Raw genomic sequence first — 14,691 nt, 5'->3', positions numbered from 1 at the left:
ATGGCAATCTCAAAGTTAGTGAGTTCCATGCATGAATCTACTCCACCGCAGCAAACAGACCTCCAAAGCCTGCTCAAACTTCTTTGCCTGGCCAGGGGTCCTCAGGGGACATCCATGTTTAAATGCACTGGGGTTGAAGCTTAGCTTCATGACTCCACCCACGAATCTTTTCACAAATTGCAAGAAAACTATAAGGAACCCATCAACTATGCTCACTCTGTCACCTAGGACAAGGGTCAGCAAACGTTTCCTTATTAGGCTTTGCAGGCTATAGAGTCTATGGCACAAGTACTCAACTCTGCCACCATAGCATGAAAACGGCCATAGATCCTACTTAAATGAGTGTGGCTGTGTTCCAATAAAACTTTATTTACAAAAACAGGCTGCAATCTGCCAACCTCTGGCCTAGGACATTTTTTAGTGATTCATACTTTGAGGTCATGCTTTCATTAAATGTGTACTGATCTCTCATTCTGATAGAGCATGCCACAGTTCATAAACCAAGAGACGTTACCTCTTAATCCTCACAACATCCCCAACAGCTACTGTGCTGGCTACTCTCTAGCGATGACCCCCAATGCATTACCCTCCCATTGTTCATGCCCTGTGTAGTTTTCTCCCCGTGGGTCAAGGGTCTGAGCTGGCCCTATGCCTTGCTTTTGATTATTAGCACACAGCAGCAGTGATGCTGCACTGCTTCCGAGGAGGCTGGTTCATAAAAAAACCTGCAGAGTCCACCTGAGCCTGTTGGAACTAGCTCTGGGAGAAGCTAGCCACATGTGACCGGCATGCTGTGAGGAAGGACACATGGAGGAAGAGAAATGCCCACCCAGCCCTCAATAATTCTAGCCATGCCAGCCCATGTGAGAGAAGAAGCCCTCAGCTGATCCAGCCCTTGCCACCATCATACGAGAATCCCCAAGTAAGAAGTGCCCAGGTGAGCCCAGTCAGCCCGGAATCACAAGAGATAATAATAAATTGTCATTTTAAGAAAGATAAAGCTCTTGTTCTTAGAGGACTCATAGCCATGTCCAATGCATGCATGTGGAGCAACATTAAGAGCTGCATATTTCTCTACAAAGATTTTCTTTTGTTCAGTTTAAGTGAACTTTGCAAAATTAAATTTTGTGGCAAAAAAAAGATCTGATCTTTTTAAAATTAGAAGTTTTGTTAGAACGACTGATTAGGGTAGAAATTGAATGCTAGCTCATAAATTCCTGATGGAAAGGAAGAAGCCCAAAGTTAGACACTTTTTATTTGAAAGGTCTATCTCGAGGTTTTCACACAGTTCACATATTAGAATGAGAAGCTTCTACATGATTATTTCCTCTCTTTTAGGTATATCATTGTTCTCAAATATTCTCATTCAGATTTAGTAGGTCTGGGGTGATATCTAGATATTAGAATTTAAAAAAAAATCTTCTCAGGTGATCTGACATTCTAGTATTCAGAACCACTGGCAATAAGTCACTGTTCCTCAAAGAGTTATACTCTTAGTTAAGATCATTTATTTATTTTTTAATAAAATTAATTATTTTTATTGCTTCTTCAAGGATATTCTTTTTTCCTTTTTTTTTTAAATTGGGGTATGGTTGTTTTACAATGTTGTGTTAGTTTCTACTGTACAGTGAAGTGGAGTTCCCTGTGCTATACAGCAGGTTCTCATTAGTTATCTATTATACATATTAGTGTATATGTGTCAATCCCGATCTCCCAATTCATCCCACCCTCCCAAGAATATTCTTAACTTTTTTTTTTTTTGCGGTACGCGGGCCTCTCACTGTTGTGGCCTCTCCCGCCGCGGAGCACAGGCTCCGGATGCGCAGGCTCAGCGGCCATGGCTCACGGGCCTAGCTGCTCCACAGCATGTGGGATCTTCCCAGACCGGGGCACGAACTCATGTCCCCTGCATCGGCAGGCGGACTCTCAACCACTGCACCACCAAGGAAGCCCAGTAAAACTTTTTTTTACTGTGAGCCCATGGAGGTGAAGAATACTTTGACTACTGTTATAATTTGGTGCCCCTTCCATAAGGTTTCTTTTTTTTTAAGGATTTTATTTATTTATTTTTTTGGCTGTCTCGGGTCTTAGTTGCAGCACACAGGATCTTCGTTGAGGCATCGGGGATCTTTTGTTGTGGCGAGCGGGCTCTTCATAGCGGCATGAGGGCTTCTCTCTAGTTGTGGCATGCAGGTTTTCTCTTCTCTAGTTGTGGTGCACAGGCTCCAGGGTGTGTGGGCTCTGTAGTTGTGCACACGGGTTCCAGAGTGCGTGGGCTCTGTAGTTGTGGAGCACAGCTTCAGAGCATGTGGGCTCTGTAGTTTACAGCACTCAGGCTCTCTAGTTGAGGCATATGAGCTCAGTAATTGTGGCACACGGGCTTAGTTGCCTGGTGGAATGTGGGATTTTAGTTCCCTGACTAGGGATCGACCCCGCGTCCCCTGCATTGCAAGGTGGATTCTTTACCACTGGACCACCAGGGAAGTCCCTGCCATAGGGTTTTTAAAATTATTTATTCATTCATTCATTCATTTTTATTGGCATATAGTTGCTTTACAATGTTGTGTTAGTTTCTGCTATACAACAATGTGAATCAGCTATATGTATTACATATATCCCCTCCCTCTCACGCCCTCTTCAATCCCACCCGTCTAGGTCATCATAGAGCACAGAGTTGATTTCTATATCTTTTAAGGGAAAAGCACCTTTCTGACCGCTTGGCCTCCAAATATGGTTTTTGATTGGCTCATCTTAAAATTAGAATTTATTAGGTGTCTTCAGAACACATGCATGCTGGGCATCCCAGCCTTTTTGGAGAAAATGGCCACTCCTGGGATAGGATGCTTTCACTTACCCAGTAGTGTGAAAGTCTTCTGAGTCTCTATCATGTTGGCTCTGTCATTCACGCCCTCAATGATGGTACTGCCCCCCATTCTCGTATAATTAAATTCTTCTGCACTCCCTGAAATCAAAAGTAAGGCTGTGATATCTGTGACACAGAAATTTGAACATACATGTACATCAGAAGCAAGAAGAAAAGTTCACACTTAATGTGCTATCTTAAGCACTTTACAAATGTCTTTCCACTTATTCCTTAGAATTCTACGTTGCTGACTCAGAAGCTGAGGCTCAGAAAAGTGAAGTGGCCTGCTCATGGACCCACAGCTGACCCCAGGGCAAGAATTAAAACACCGCCTGACTCCAGAGCTCATGGTTTTTGTTCCCATACCTAATAATTTTATACAGCATTACTGAGATTTACTGAACGTACGATTAACTGTAGAAAACTGGATAAGTTTTGATAAACATATACCGTTATAAAAACATCACTATGGTCAAGATAATAACCATATATGCATCTAATATTTGAATAGTAGGGGAGCCTTCAGAAAGCTCTTCCATGTTTGCTCTTCACATTCTATTTGGCAGACAAGGCATGGATATTATCATTATACGAAATCTGAAGAAACTTAGATTCTACAAGTGCAAGTAAGTTCTCCAGGATTAGGGAGTGTGCATTCAACTCCGAGACACTAGACAATTCTGTCTACCAACATGGCACAAACGACCAAGACAGGAGAGCCGAGATACCACCGGAGTTGGGCCATTTGCACGAACCGACAAACAGCTCATTAATTATGGTTATGATTAATAATGATTTTGAGTCATCAAGGAAATTCAAATTATGATAGAGGTATTCTGTCTCAGAAGACACGGAAATATGTCATAGCTGTTAGAAAAATGACCATCCAAGAAGTTCAGATAAAAAGAAAAGTTTGGGGACTTAGATCAGTAAGTCCCAGTGGTCTTAGATCAGTAAGGCCCAGAAGGCCTTCTTCAGGTAATTCTAGCTGGATGGACCACAATCACTCTGGAATTTTGAAAAGAACCCTGGAGTTGAAGGAGTCCCCTATTCCTGGACTCACTTTGCCCCTAACTAATCTATCTCCTTAGTTAAATGCATCAAGTCCACCCCTGGAACCCAAGGATCTTATGTTTTTGGACAGAATACTTTTTTTTTTTTAAAGTGACGATATCATAAGAAGATGGAATTAACCTAGAATTTAAATTCCTACGTAAAAAAGAGACTCTTCCACACACCATGCATTACGTACCCAATTTAAGATGTTTAAATTCCGACTGCTGTGCAGATGCACAAAGCTGATAGAAAATGTGGTAATTTCGCTCATTTTCTGACTGTAAAATAAAGAAAAGCCCTGAAATTACACAAGCCCTTTACAAATGAAAATGTGAGGTTTTCAACAAGAGGGTCTTAGATGGCTAATCTGGATTGACAGTTCTGCTCTCATGGACACGTACGTCTACGTGTGTTTTTGCTGTGACCCAACTTCTTGCCTCCACTGGCTCACAAAGGGAGAACTGGTGGCCCAAGATCACCTTCCAAATAACCACCACAGAGAAAATGTTATTAAACGAAACGTTCTACGAAATGGAAATAATGTAGTTAGTACCAGGTGAAATTTTAAAGAAGCTCCCTGCAATACAAGGTTTACTGTTACTCTCCTTCTGGGCCAAAATGATGAGAATTTTCTCCATTTTATGGACAGAAGCCTTTTTCTTAAACCCCGCCTCTCTAGATCTGATCCCATTCCCTTCCTGATACAAAAGCCAGTCTAACAGCTTTGTCTATTTCAAGTAGTCTTTGTGTTCTAGAAAGATAAACTTGATTTTTAAATGCTAAGGACTTACGTGCCTAAAACTGAAAGTCATAAACTTTTCCCTCAACCATATAATTCCACTAATACTGCACCTACTCATCAATTTTCATTTTTAAGAAATAGAAAAAAAAATAACCCAAACTGCAAATGAAATATAGGAAAACTGTATTCTTCAAGTCACAGAACAATGTAGGTTGTCTAATGAATATATGAATGTGAACCATACTACAAAATTTGGGGAAAAGGAAATTTAATATTTTTATCCTTACTTGAAAGACAACTCTGGATTTCTCCAGCAGGTAAGTTCTCATGTTGGCTCCTATAATTTGATTTCTCTCATCAAAACTGATTTCTGTGTATTTCCCAAACCGACTGCTGTTGTCATTGCGGGTGGTCTTGGCATTTCCAACAGCCTACAAAACATAGTAACAACATTAAAAAAACCTTTGCATCAATATTATTGGAGCAGTTACAGTAAAATCCAGTCCTGTATGCTGGGGAAAAGTCTGATTATAGAGGGCAGCCGGGAGGCAGGGGCTCGCAAGGAATAAGACACATCCTTAGGTCTCCTCAGTCTCACCTCAAGGCTCTCCTCAATCTTACTGGTAGACACTGAGCGGGATGAGAAAACACACGGGTTCTGATGTTTCAAGGCCCCAGGTTCCTTTTTTTACTATCTGTGTGATGCTAGAAAAGTTATTCCATCTTTCCAAGTCTCAATTTCTCTAGCTGTAATATGGGGAAGTATGCATCTTACAGAGCTGGGAGAATTAAATGAGATAATATACAGTGCCTCAACTCATCTATGCCTAAAATATTAGAGATGCTCAATTCAAAGTCTACATCCTTCATCCAACCTTTATTTCTGTCCTTATCCCTTACCACTTCCCTACTCAAACTTTCTACTCAACCAAAAAACTGCCTTCTTCCATCCCTCCCACACTGAGCATGATTTTTTCCTTTTACTTCTGCTACTGAATTCTGTCTCTCCTCTTGCCCACCCTGCTCTCCCTTCCTGGGCACCTTCCATCTGGAAGTACCCTTCCTATGCACACACGTCGCATTCCTGTCCAGGCCATCATGCTTTTGGACAACATGTATTTACTGGCAGGCGAAGGTAAACCAAAGTAGACATGGTCCTGCTTTCATGGAGCTTACAACAGCGGGCGAGACCAACCCTAAACAAATAACCACACGATATCATCCACTGGGCATTTAACAGGGTAGTGCTTCCTGACAACCTTTTTACTGCCATCTTGGATCATGATTTATCTTTCTATTCGAATTTAAAATATGTTATGTTAGAGGAGTTTTAAAACTTGGGGATTGGACCTTATTTTCATTACTTCCTGTATTATTTCGGCACAGTGGCTTAAACAAAATAGGTGGTCTGATAAATACTCATGGAGGATTCTGATTCAAGAAAACAGGGAGAAAGGGTCTAGGAATCTAACGTTCTTAATTATTTGCTATGCTTCCAAATAAATCCAAATCAATCCCCTTCCCAATTTGCAAGGCAGCCAGAGTTGGCCTCTGGGCCCTCTCGTGAGCTGTCAGATGCCCCTTCTTCCTTGAGGGTTGTCTCCTTACCCCTGGGTGCCATCGTTGGTTGGCCTTGCCCACATATCTGAGCCAGTCAGTGGTGTGCTGATGAATCACCCTCGGGGAGGGGAGGAGGAACAGCCTGGATATGTGACATTTGCCAATTTGCAAGGTGTAAATACTTCCACCATGACTGATTTCAAACTACCAAAGGTTTAACAATAACTTGCAAAAGAATTCCTGAATGTTTAACAATCAGCTCATGAAAGTTGGTGCTGGTTTGGCTGGAGAACACCACTGGTCTTGGTGTACCAGTTGTCTCTGTGGTTGAGGAAATTTCCCCTGGGATATAAACGTAAACAGGGGACTCCTGAAATCCTGATGGTGGAATTTCTAGCCCAGCATGTAGAGGAGAGAGGCCTTGGAAGCAGCAATCTATGCCCCAATCTCCTTCAAATCCCACCGGAGAACAGACTTCCTTGCTCCCTCCCTGCCCTCACTTTGGTTTTTAAAGGAAGGGAACTCAAGTTAGCAAAGACAACATACAGGCATACCTTGAAGATATGGTGGGTTTAGTTCCAGACCACCGCAATAGAGCAAATGTCACAATAAAGCAAGTCACACGAATTTTCTGGTTTCCCAGTGCATACAAAAGTTATGTTTACACTATACTATGGTCTATTGAGAGTGAAACAGCATTATATCTAAAAAAAAACAATGTACACACCTTAATTTTAAATATTTTATTGCTAAAAAATGCTAACCACCATCTGACCCTTCAGCAAGTCAGAATCTTTTTGCTGGTGGAGGGTTTGAAATACTGCGAGAGTTACCAAAACGTGACACAGAGACAAAAGTGAGCAAATGCTGTTGGAAAAATGCACTGATAGACTTGTTCGATGCAGTATTGCCATAAACCTTTAACTAGTTAAAAAAGAAAAGAAAAAAAGCAATATCTGCAAAGCGAGGTATGCCTGTATACACGAACCAGCCCACTTCTCCATACACGCCTCTGCCTCTGTCCCCACTCCCCACCCCCACCAGGTACACACCTCAGTTATGGGGTTCGACGCCAGAACCTTGTCTTCCACGCGAGCATTAGTGCTGGACTTGCTGACGGTGGCAAAGTACCTCATGGCATAGCGAGCAGATACTGTCTTTCCAGCACCGGACTCCCCGCTTACAATTATTGACTGATTTTTATTATTTCTAAAGCAAATAAATAAAAGGATTTTTAAAAATATTCATTTCTTCCTATTAGGCAATATATACTCATCAAGAAAAATGCAGATAAGCCCGAAGAAGGGACTTTGTTTTATCACTTGAAAGTAACTGTTTTTAACATACCAGTGAATTTCCTTCTAGTCTTTTTCTCTGTGATTCTGCTGAACACACAGCTTTGTTTCGTGTTGTGTCCCCTGTGCTGAGAGTCCCCAAGAGCAATCCCAGATCAGTGATCCACTAGCAGGACTCACAGGACTCAGCACACATTCACACTCATGGCTAAGATTTATTAGACCAGAAGGATATAAAGCAAATCAGCAAAGGGAAAAGGCATACAGGGCCAAGTCCAGAGGAGGCCAGGTGTAAACTTCCAAGAGTCCTCTCCCAGTGGAGTCACACAGGATGCACTTACTTCCTCCAGCAATGAATTACGACAACACACGGGAAACACTGTCTACCAGGGAAGCTCAATAGAGACTCAGTGTCCAGGGTTTTTACTGGGGGCCGGTCACATAGGCATCCTCTGCTATCACACACCAAAATTCCAGATGCCCAGAAGGAAAGCAGATATTCAGCAGGACCACATTGTTCACACAAACAGTTTAGGTGCAGTGAGCCACTCTTAGCAATTAGGAAATGCTGAGAATCTTCCTGAAATCCAAGTTCCCAGAGGTTTGCCACAGGTCAAACCTGCAAGCAGGTTTCTAAAGATAGCAGTCTCAAGTCTATGTCAACTCCTTTCTGTATATCCCCACTTAAATATAAAAACATTTTAAAGACATCATTTGGAGAGCAATTACTTGAAATGTGCTTGGGAACACGTGTGCTCCATAAGCCAACATGCTCTGTTACACAACTTAGAGATCTTAAAAAATGCATTAAACTTTTTGTGTCATTAGATCATGATGGCAGAACCTTATTATAGTTGCTGTCCTAGCACCACTTATGTGCCAGGTGCTTGGTGAAAACTTTACAGGGATTCTCATTTAAGCCTCACAAAAATCCTATGCCACATACTGTGTATCCATTTTACAGATGAGTAGAACAGTGACTCAGCGAGGCACAGAACACACAACCGCCCTGTGAACACAGGAGAGGACCTTAGAGAGACAGCTCCTGGCCTCAGTGAGGAAGCTAAGATGCTCAGGAGGTGAACGACACTCCCAGCGCCCCTCAGCTGCATGGAGTGGGACTGGGGTTACTAAAGCTGGGCTCTCCGGACTCCTAGTCTAGCATCAGCAAGTCCAGTAAGAACCTGCCTTAGGTTCGGTTCTGCTATTACAGTTAGACAGACCTCCAGAGGAAACTGGCTCTTCAAGCTTGAACCTGGCTCAGTCCTGCAGCTCTAACGAGCTCAAGCTACTGACACCCAGGAGCAGTCCTGGCCTGTCAGGCTCTGAGCCACACAGACTCTAATCTTGCAGATGCGCTGGAGACCTGCAGGGGCCAGGGTAAATCCCAGAACCACGGGTGTTTTCGCACTGGAAAGAACCTTGCTGTGGCAGAAGAAGCCAAGGTAACTGGCAAATTTTTTTGGAACCTCCAGGATCTTTCATTTTCTGGTACCATCGGGCTTGGCTGCCCTCTACTCATGAGCCTCCACACTACCCGCAGGGCTTAGGAAAGGGGGGAGACTTTTACATCATTCGTCACAGCACCAGAGTAGGGACGGCAGGTTCAGGTCCAGCTGGTGTCCTCTGAGCCTGGCTCGGCTCCCAGCCTCTGATGTGTTTACAAAAGAGAGGGAGTCACACACTCTGCTGTGGGCTGACAGGTGCATCGAGGCATGGAGGGCACCTGCTGAGACTGAGGACGTGGGGTTCGGGTGTCCCAGGTTACTGGCTTTTAATCAGTAATTCTCTACCCAACATTCATCCTCCCCTGCTTCTTAGGGACTAGGCCCCAATTCTTAGTGGACATGTTGCTGCGTATATGAAAGACTACATATCCCAGCCTCCCCTGTGGCTAGGCATGGTCATGTGAGTAGGACCTGACCAATGAACTATGAGCAGAAGTGCTCTGTGGGGGCTTCTGGGAGGGCTCCTTAACCAGGAGGGGCACACCCTTCCCCTGGGACACTCTGTAGCCTAGAAAAGAGAGAAAGAAGGCTGAGTACTTGCTTGGCCCTGAGGCCAAGGATCCCGCTCCAAGGATTGGGAAGCTGGAAGGCACTGATCCTTGATGACTTGGTAGAGGTGGTGTGCTAGCCCTGGACTGCCCATCAGACTTCTCTGCAGGAGAGAATCATGCATTTCTACTTTGTATAAGCCACCATTATTTTTTCCTGGTTATCAGCAGTAGAGCTTGGAATGGGTGCTCTCTGAGCATCTAGCTCACAGATGAGGATCCTGAAGCTGAGGGAGATCAGGGCTGTGCCCAGGGTTATGAAGTAAATGTAGCAGACCCAGGTCCTGTGTCTCAGGTTTTATCTGTGAAATAAGGGCATGATGGCGGTTCAACAGACTTCACAGAGGTGTTCTAAGACTCAGAGGAGACCACTGTCTGTGAAAGTTCTTTTGCAAACTGTAAGGATCTACAAAGATCCTTTTACAGATCAGGATGTTGAAGCCAAAATAGGATAGTTACGGGGAAAAGAAATTGCACGTGGAGTCTAGAAATCTGAGCACAAATCCCAGCTCTGCCTTTCTCTTGCTGGGTGACCTTGGGTGGATGGCTTCGCATCTCAGTCGTCTGACTACTGCTCAGGCATCCTCATCACACGCTCTTGTGAGGGCACTCAAGATGATGTGTGAGAGTGTGTGCACAGTGCCTGGTCCACAGGAGGCTTTTCATAAAAGCCTCCTTGTTTGCTAGCAAAACAATAACTTCACAGGCCATACAAAAAACAAGTGGCAAAATCAGAATAAAACCCCCAATCTCCTACAGCTAAAACCTGTGCTCATCTATCATTAGAGTCTGCTGCCACGGATGGGTAAAAATGCTTAAGCATCTCACAGTGAAGAATAAATCAATTTTCTTCCAACCAAACACACTGCAAGAAAAGCATCGGCTATTCCCAGATTGGTAGGACTGACTTGACTACCTAGAAGGGGCAAAACCAGGAAACTTGGTTTAGACAGTTACATAGCAAACAGTCATTTGCTACTTGGTACAGTCAGTCTGCTCTACCAAGCACCCCCACCGGTCTGACTGACGGTCACTTTTAATGAGACCCGGCCAGATGTCTCCCTTCCACTGCGAAGGCCCAGCAAATGCAGGAGCACTGGGAGAGCAAGAGGAAGCCCTGCCTGGCGGGAGGCTACCTGGCCATCTGCTTGTATGCCTCTTCTGCCACAGCAAATATGTGCGGGTCCATATCGCCCATGTTCTGCCCGCTGTAGGCGTGGATGATGGCATCTCCATATATCGGCAGCTGCTTGTAAGGATTCATGGCCACCAGGATGATTCCTGAGGAAAGATGTCAGACGCAGTGATGGGATTCTTAGTGTCACCTCTTTCTCCAAGTTCTTTTGAGAAACCGCAGCTCTGTCACTTATTAAATCTCCTGTGTGACTTTGGGCAGGTCACTGAATGCTCCGAATCTCAGTTCCCTGCCGAGGTCACCTACATTTCTAGGCTACCCTGAAGGTCAGATGAGATGACAGATGGCAATGCCCTAAAACTGAGAGGCTCTTACAATTCTCAGTGTAAACATAATGATAATATCACTGCCCAAAATAAGTAATAAATTTATCATATCCAATGAGAAACTCACACACAAGCTTTAACCACATATATTTTTCTTGGTAGTCCAATCTTAGTTTTTGTTGAAGACTCTCCCCACCTAGATACTTCGTTTTCTAACAAACTCTGAGATCAGATGTGTGTACCTTTTAGATAGAAACCTGGGCAAATTTTTAGGTGTGATTACACGTTTTGACAGAGTCAACATTTCTAATATAAACATAATATAAAACATAATCAGGATGCTCTAGACAACGAGCATTAAGTTTCAGTGTCATTCCTGCGCTCCTAGAATTGCTCTCCTTACCACTGTAGGTGTAAATGAGTTTGGATTCTGCAAAGCGGATTCTGAGATTGTGGAGCACAGCGGGCTCGTGGAGATAGCTGAGGGCCGTGAGGTCATTCTCACCCACGAGGATGTCAGGATTCCGAAGTGGAGGCAGAGATTCTGGATCAACAGAATAATCCAGCTCCTGTGGACAAAGATGAAATTAAAGTTCTGGAAGTAAAAGTTTTTTGGTGTTTCTGCTGAATCACTGTCCTCTTTCCTAACTACCCCACTTTGGAGTGACCCCTGACACTCTAAAAAAATAAATTTATGTATAGCAACGAGAAAATAATCTTCGTGGCTGACTTTTGGGAGCCAGCTGATCAAGGTATTGGCTGTGTGCCCTAGGGTGTGTCACTCACCTTCTCTGGCCCTCCCTTCTCTCATCTGTGAAAAGCCTGGCTGGACCAGATCAGGGGTCCTCAGAACTACAGAGGCCTCAGTGAGGCGTGGCAGGGAAGTTACATGGTCAGGGACCTGGGCATCCCATCCCAATGCTACCACAGGGGCTCTACTTGCATGTGGTTTAGCTGCTGGTGCCATGAAAGTTTTCATTTGGAAACAGGATTCTGTTGCTAAAATGACTCAATGATCTAAGGTCCCTTGAAGCTCTAAGGTTGCCGAATCTCTGTTGGAAGTTGACTTTCGTGGTGGTGAGAAGTGTCTAAAGGAGCCTGCGTGGGATGATGGTCTCCCTGTGAGAGGGCCCCCTATACAGGTGACTCCTGTCTGCAGCCACCTGTGTTCCCAAGGGCTGCAGGGCTGCCTATTTCTATGCTTCTCAGCCGTGGGCTGAGTAACTGGCCCAGGATGGCCTGTCATCTGCTAGATTTCACCAATGTATATTCCGAAAGTAGCTGCCTGAGCAGAATGAAGGCAAGGTCAGCATGCCTTGCGGGCCTTGCAGATGTCAGAGCATTAAGGGACCTTATTACCACCTATTCTACCTTCCTTCACTTTCACTTCACAGCTTGGGGAAGTGACTTGAGCAAGGACACCCAGCAGGCTTGTTTCCCTTCCGCCGCCCAAGCTGCCTTCCTTTCCATACCTGGTCCTGGACCAGCTGCACAAAGTGACCCAGCTGTCCCTTAGCAAGAGCCTACTCTGCAGGCCCTGTGCCAAGGACTCAGCACTGGTTTTTCATCTGATCCTCAAAACTGCTTTCTAAGGAGGGCATGACATCCCTAACTAAGAGTTAAGGAGACAGGTTCAGAGAAGTTAAGCTCCTTGCTGAAGGTCACACAGTTCATATGGGTCTGGCTGACTCTGAAGCCTGCGTCATGATGCCTGGTCAACACTGACAGGGGTTTGGTTTGTTAGCTGGTTGGACTGTTTTCCATAAGGAGAGCAGCTCAGGGCAATCCGGGACAACTGGGCATGGATCCTCACAGCAGCTGCCTGCTCATTATCAATGCAATTATATTTATGAACCTGCCCCAAGCAGGATATTTTTAACCTACACACTTTCGAGAAGAAGATAAAGTGCTGCTCATACATATTTTATACTTACCCTTCATTTTTCGGGGTTTTTTTTTGCGGTACGCGGGCCTCTCACTGTTGTGGCCTCTCCCGCTGCGGAGCACAGGCTCCAGACACACAGGCTCAGCGGCCATGGCTCACGGGCGCAGCCGCTCCGTGGCATGTGGGATCTTCCCGGACCGGGGCACGAACCCGCATCCCCTGCATCGGCAGGTGGACTCTCAACCACTGCGCCACCAGGGAAGCCTTCCATTATGTTTTAAATCAACAACCTCCTTTTCCAGTTCAGCCAGTGTGTGTGTGTGTGTGTGTGTGTGTGTGTGTGTGTGTGTGTGTGTGTGTGTGTGTGTGTGTGTGTGTGTGTGTGTGTGTGTGTGTGTGTGTGTGTGTGTGTGTGTGTGTGTGTGTGTGTGTGTGTGTGTGTGTGTCTCTTATGTGTGAAAGAAACAGAAGGAGAGAGAGAGAAAGACAAATAGAACAGACAGCCTTCGGGGGAGGGGAGAAAATATGAATGTGAAGAACATGAGATGGACAGCTGGAAACAGAGATGATATTTTCTTACATAAAGCAGGCTTTGTCCTTCATGGTATAGATAAAGGGTTAAGTTAAAAAGCAACAGATGAATGGATAAAGAAGATGTGGCACATATATACAATGGAATATTACTCAGCCATAAAAAGAAACGAGATTGAGTTATTTGTAGTGAGGTGGATGGACCCAGAGTCTGTCATACAGAGTGAAGTAAGTCAGAAAGAGAAAAACAAATACCATATGTTAACACATATATATGGAATCTAAAAAAGAAAAAAGTTTATTAAGAACCTAGGGGCAGGACAGGAATAAAGATGCAGATGGAGAGAATGGACTCGAGGACACGGGGAGGGGGAAGGGTAAGCTGGGACGAAGTGAGAGAGTGGCATGGACATATATACACTACCAAATGTAAAATAGTGAGAAGAAGCCACATAGCACAGGGAGATCAGCTCGGTGCTTTGTGACCACCTAGAGGGGTGGGATAGGGAGGGTGGGAGTGAGGGAGATGCAAGAGGGAAGAGATATGGGAACATATGTATATGTATAGCTGATTCACTTTGTTATACAACAGAAACTAACACACCATTGTAAAGCAATTATACTCCAATAAAGATGTTAAAAAAAAAAAAAAAAAAGGCAGCCTGGCCACCTGCCATCTTACCTGCCTCTCCCCCTCCTCCTCTGAGCAGCTCATTCAGGGCCAGGAATGTCGCCTCCAGAAGCCCTGCTCATATTACTAAAGCAGCAAACTGCCACTGCAGCTGCTGCCCTGAGATTTTTCTCCCCAAAGCCATCTGGTCCCTAATCAGAACCTTGACTGCACTGGAGATACTCAACAAATGCCCCCAAGGAGTTTCTGATGGGAAGGGAAAGGCTAAATGGAAATAGCAGCTCCTCTGCCTCCCCCCTTGCATTTACACACGCCCCCAGGGATTATCTCATCTGATCTTCAGCCGCCCTGTGATATGCTGTTACTAACTCCATCTGACATGTGAGGAAGCCGAGGGGCTCACTGTCACAGACTTAGTGGGATCTGAACCCAGATAGTCTGCCACAGCCTGGGAAGGATTTGAACTCAGATAGTCTGATTCTAGAGGATGTGCTCTTAACTGCTATGTTTATCTCCCTTCCCAGGATCTGAGGAGATGACTCCAAATCCAGGACAGTCTGATTGGCAGTAATATGTCCTGTCTCTGCAGAGACCATTTCCATGCCTTGGAA

General features: G+C 44.6%; 1 protein-coding gene across 3 annotated transcripts in view; it reads right to left on the bottom strand.

Moving 5' to 3' along the window:
- Positions 1–14,691, bottom strand: part of MYO5C (myosin VC) — a 118,645-nt gene that overhangs the window by 88,954 nt on the left and 15,000 nt on the right. For all 3 annotated transcript variants that reach the window (XR_004477959.2, XM_004281666.3, XM_049705965.1), the window contains exons 3-8: positions 11,437–11,602; positions 10,709–10,853; positions 7,274–7,430; positions 4,949–5,092; positions 4,116–4,197; positions 2,855–2,962 (exon numbers count right to left, since the gene is read on the bottom strand). Coding sequence is in view for 2 of the 3 variants with exons in the window: in XM_004281666.3 (XP_004281714.2) it covers positions 2,855–2,962; positions 4,116–4,197; positions 4,949–5,092; positions 7,274–7,430; positions 10,709–10,853; positions 11,437–11,602 (802 nt within the window). In the remaining variant the exon portion in view is untranslated. The remainder of the gene's footprint in view (positions 1–2,854; positions 2,963–4,115; positions 4,198–4,948; positions 5,093–7,273; positions 7,431–10,708; positions 10,854–11,436; positions 11,603–14,691) is intronic.

This window comes from Orcinus orca, chromosome 2 (genome assembly GCF_937001465.1).
Source record: "Orcinus orca chromosome 2, mOrcOrc1.1, whole genome shotgun sequence".
In the NCBI taxonomy this organism is placed as follows: Eukaryota; Metazoa; Chordata; class Mammalia; order Artiodactyla; family Delphinidae; genus Orcinus; species Orcinus orca.
The sequence above is the reverse complement of the archived record's forward strand: the minus strand, read 5'-3'. Positions and strand labels throughout refer to the sequence as shown.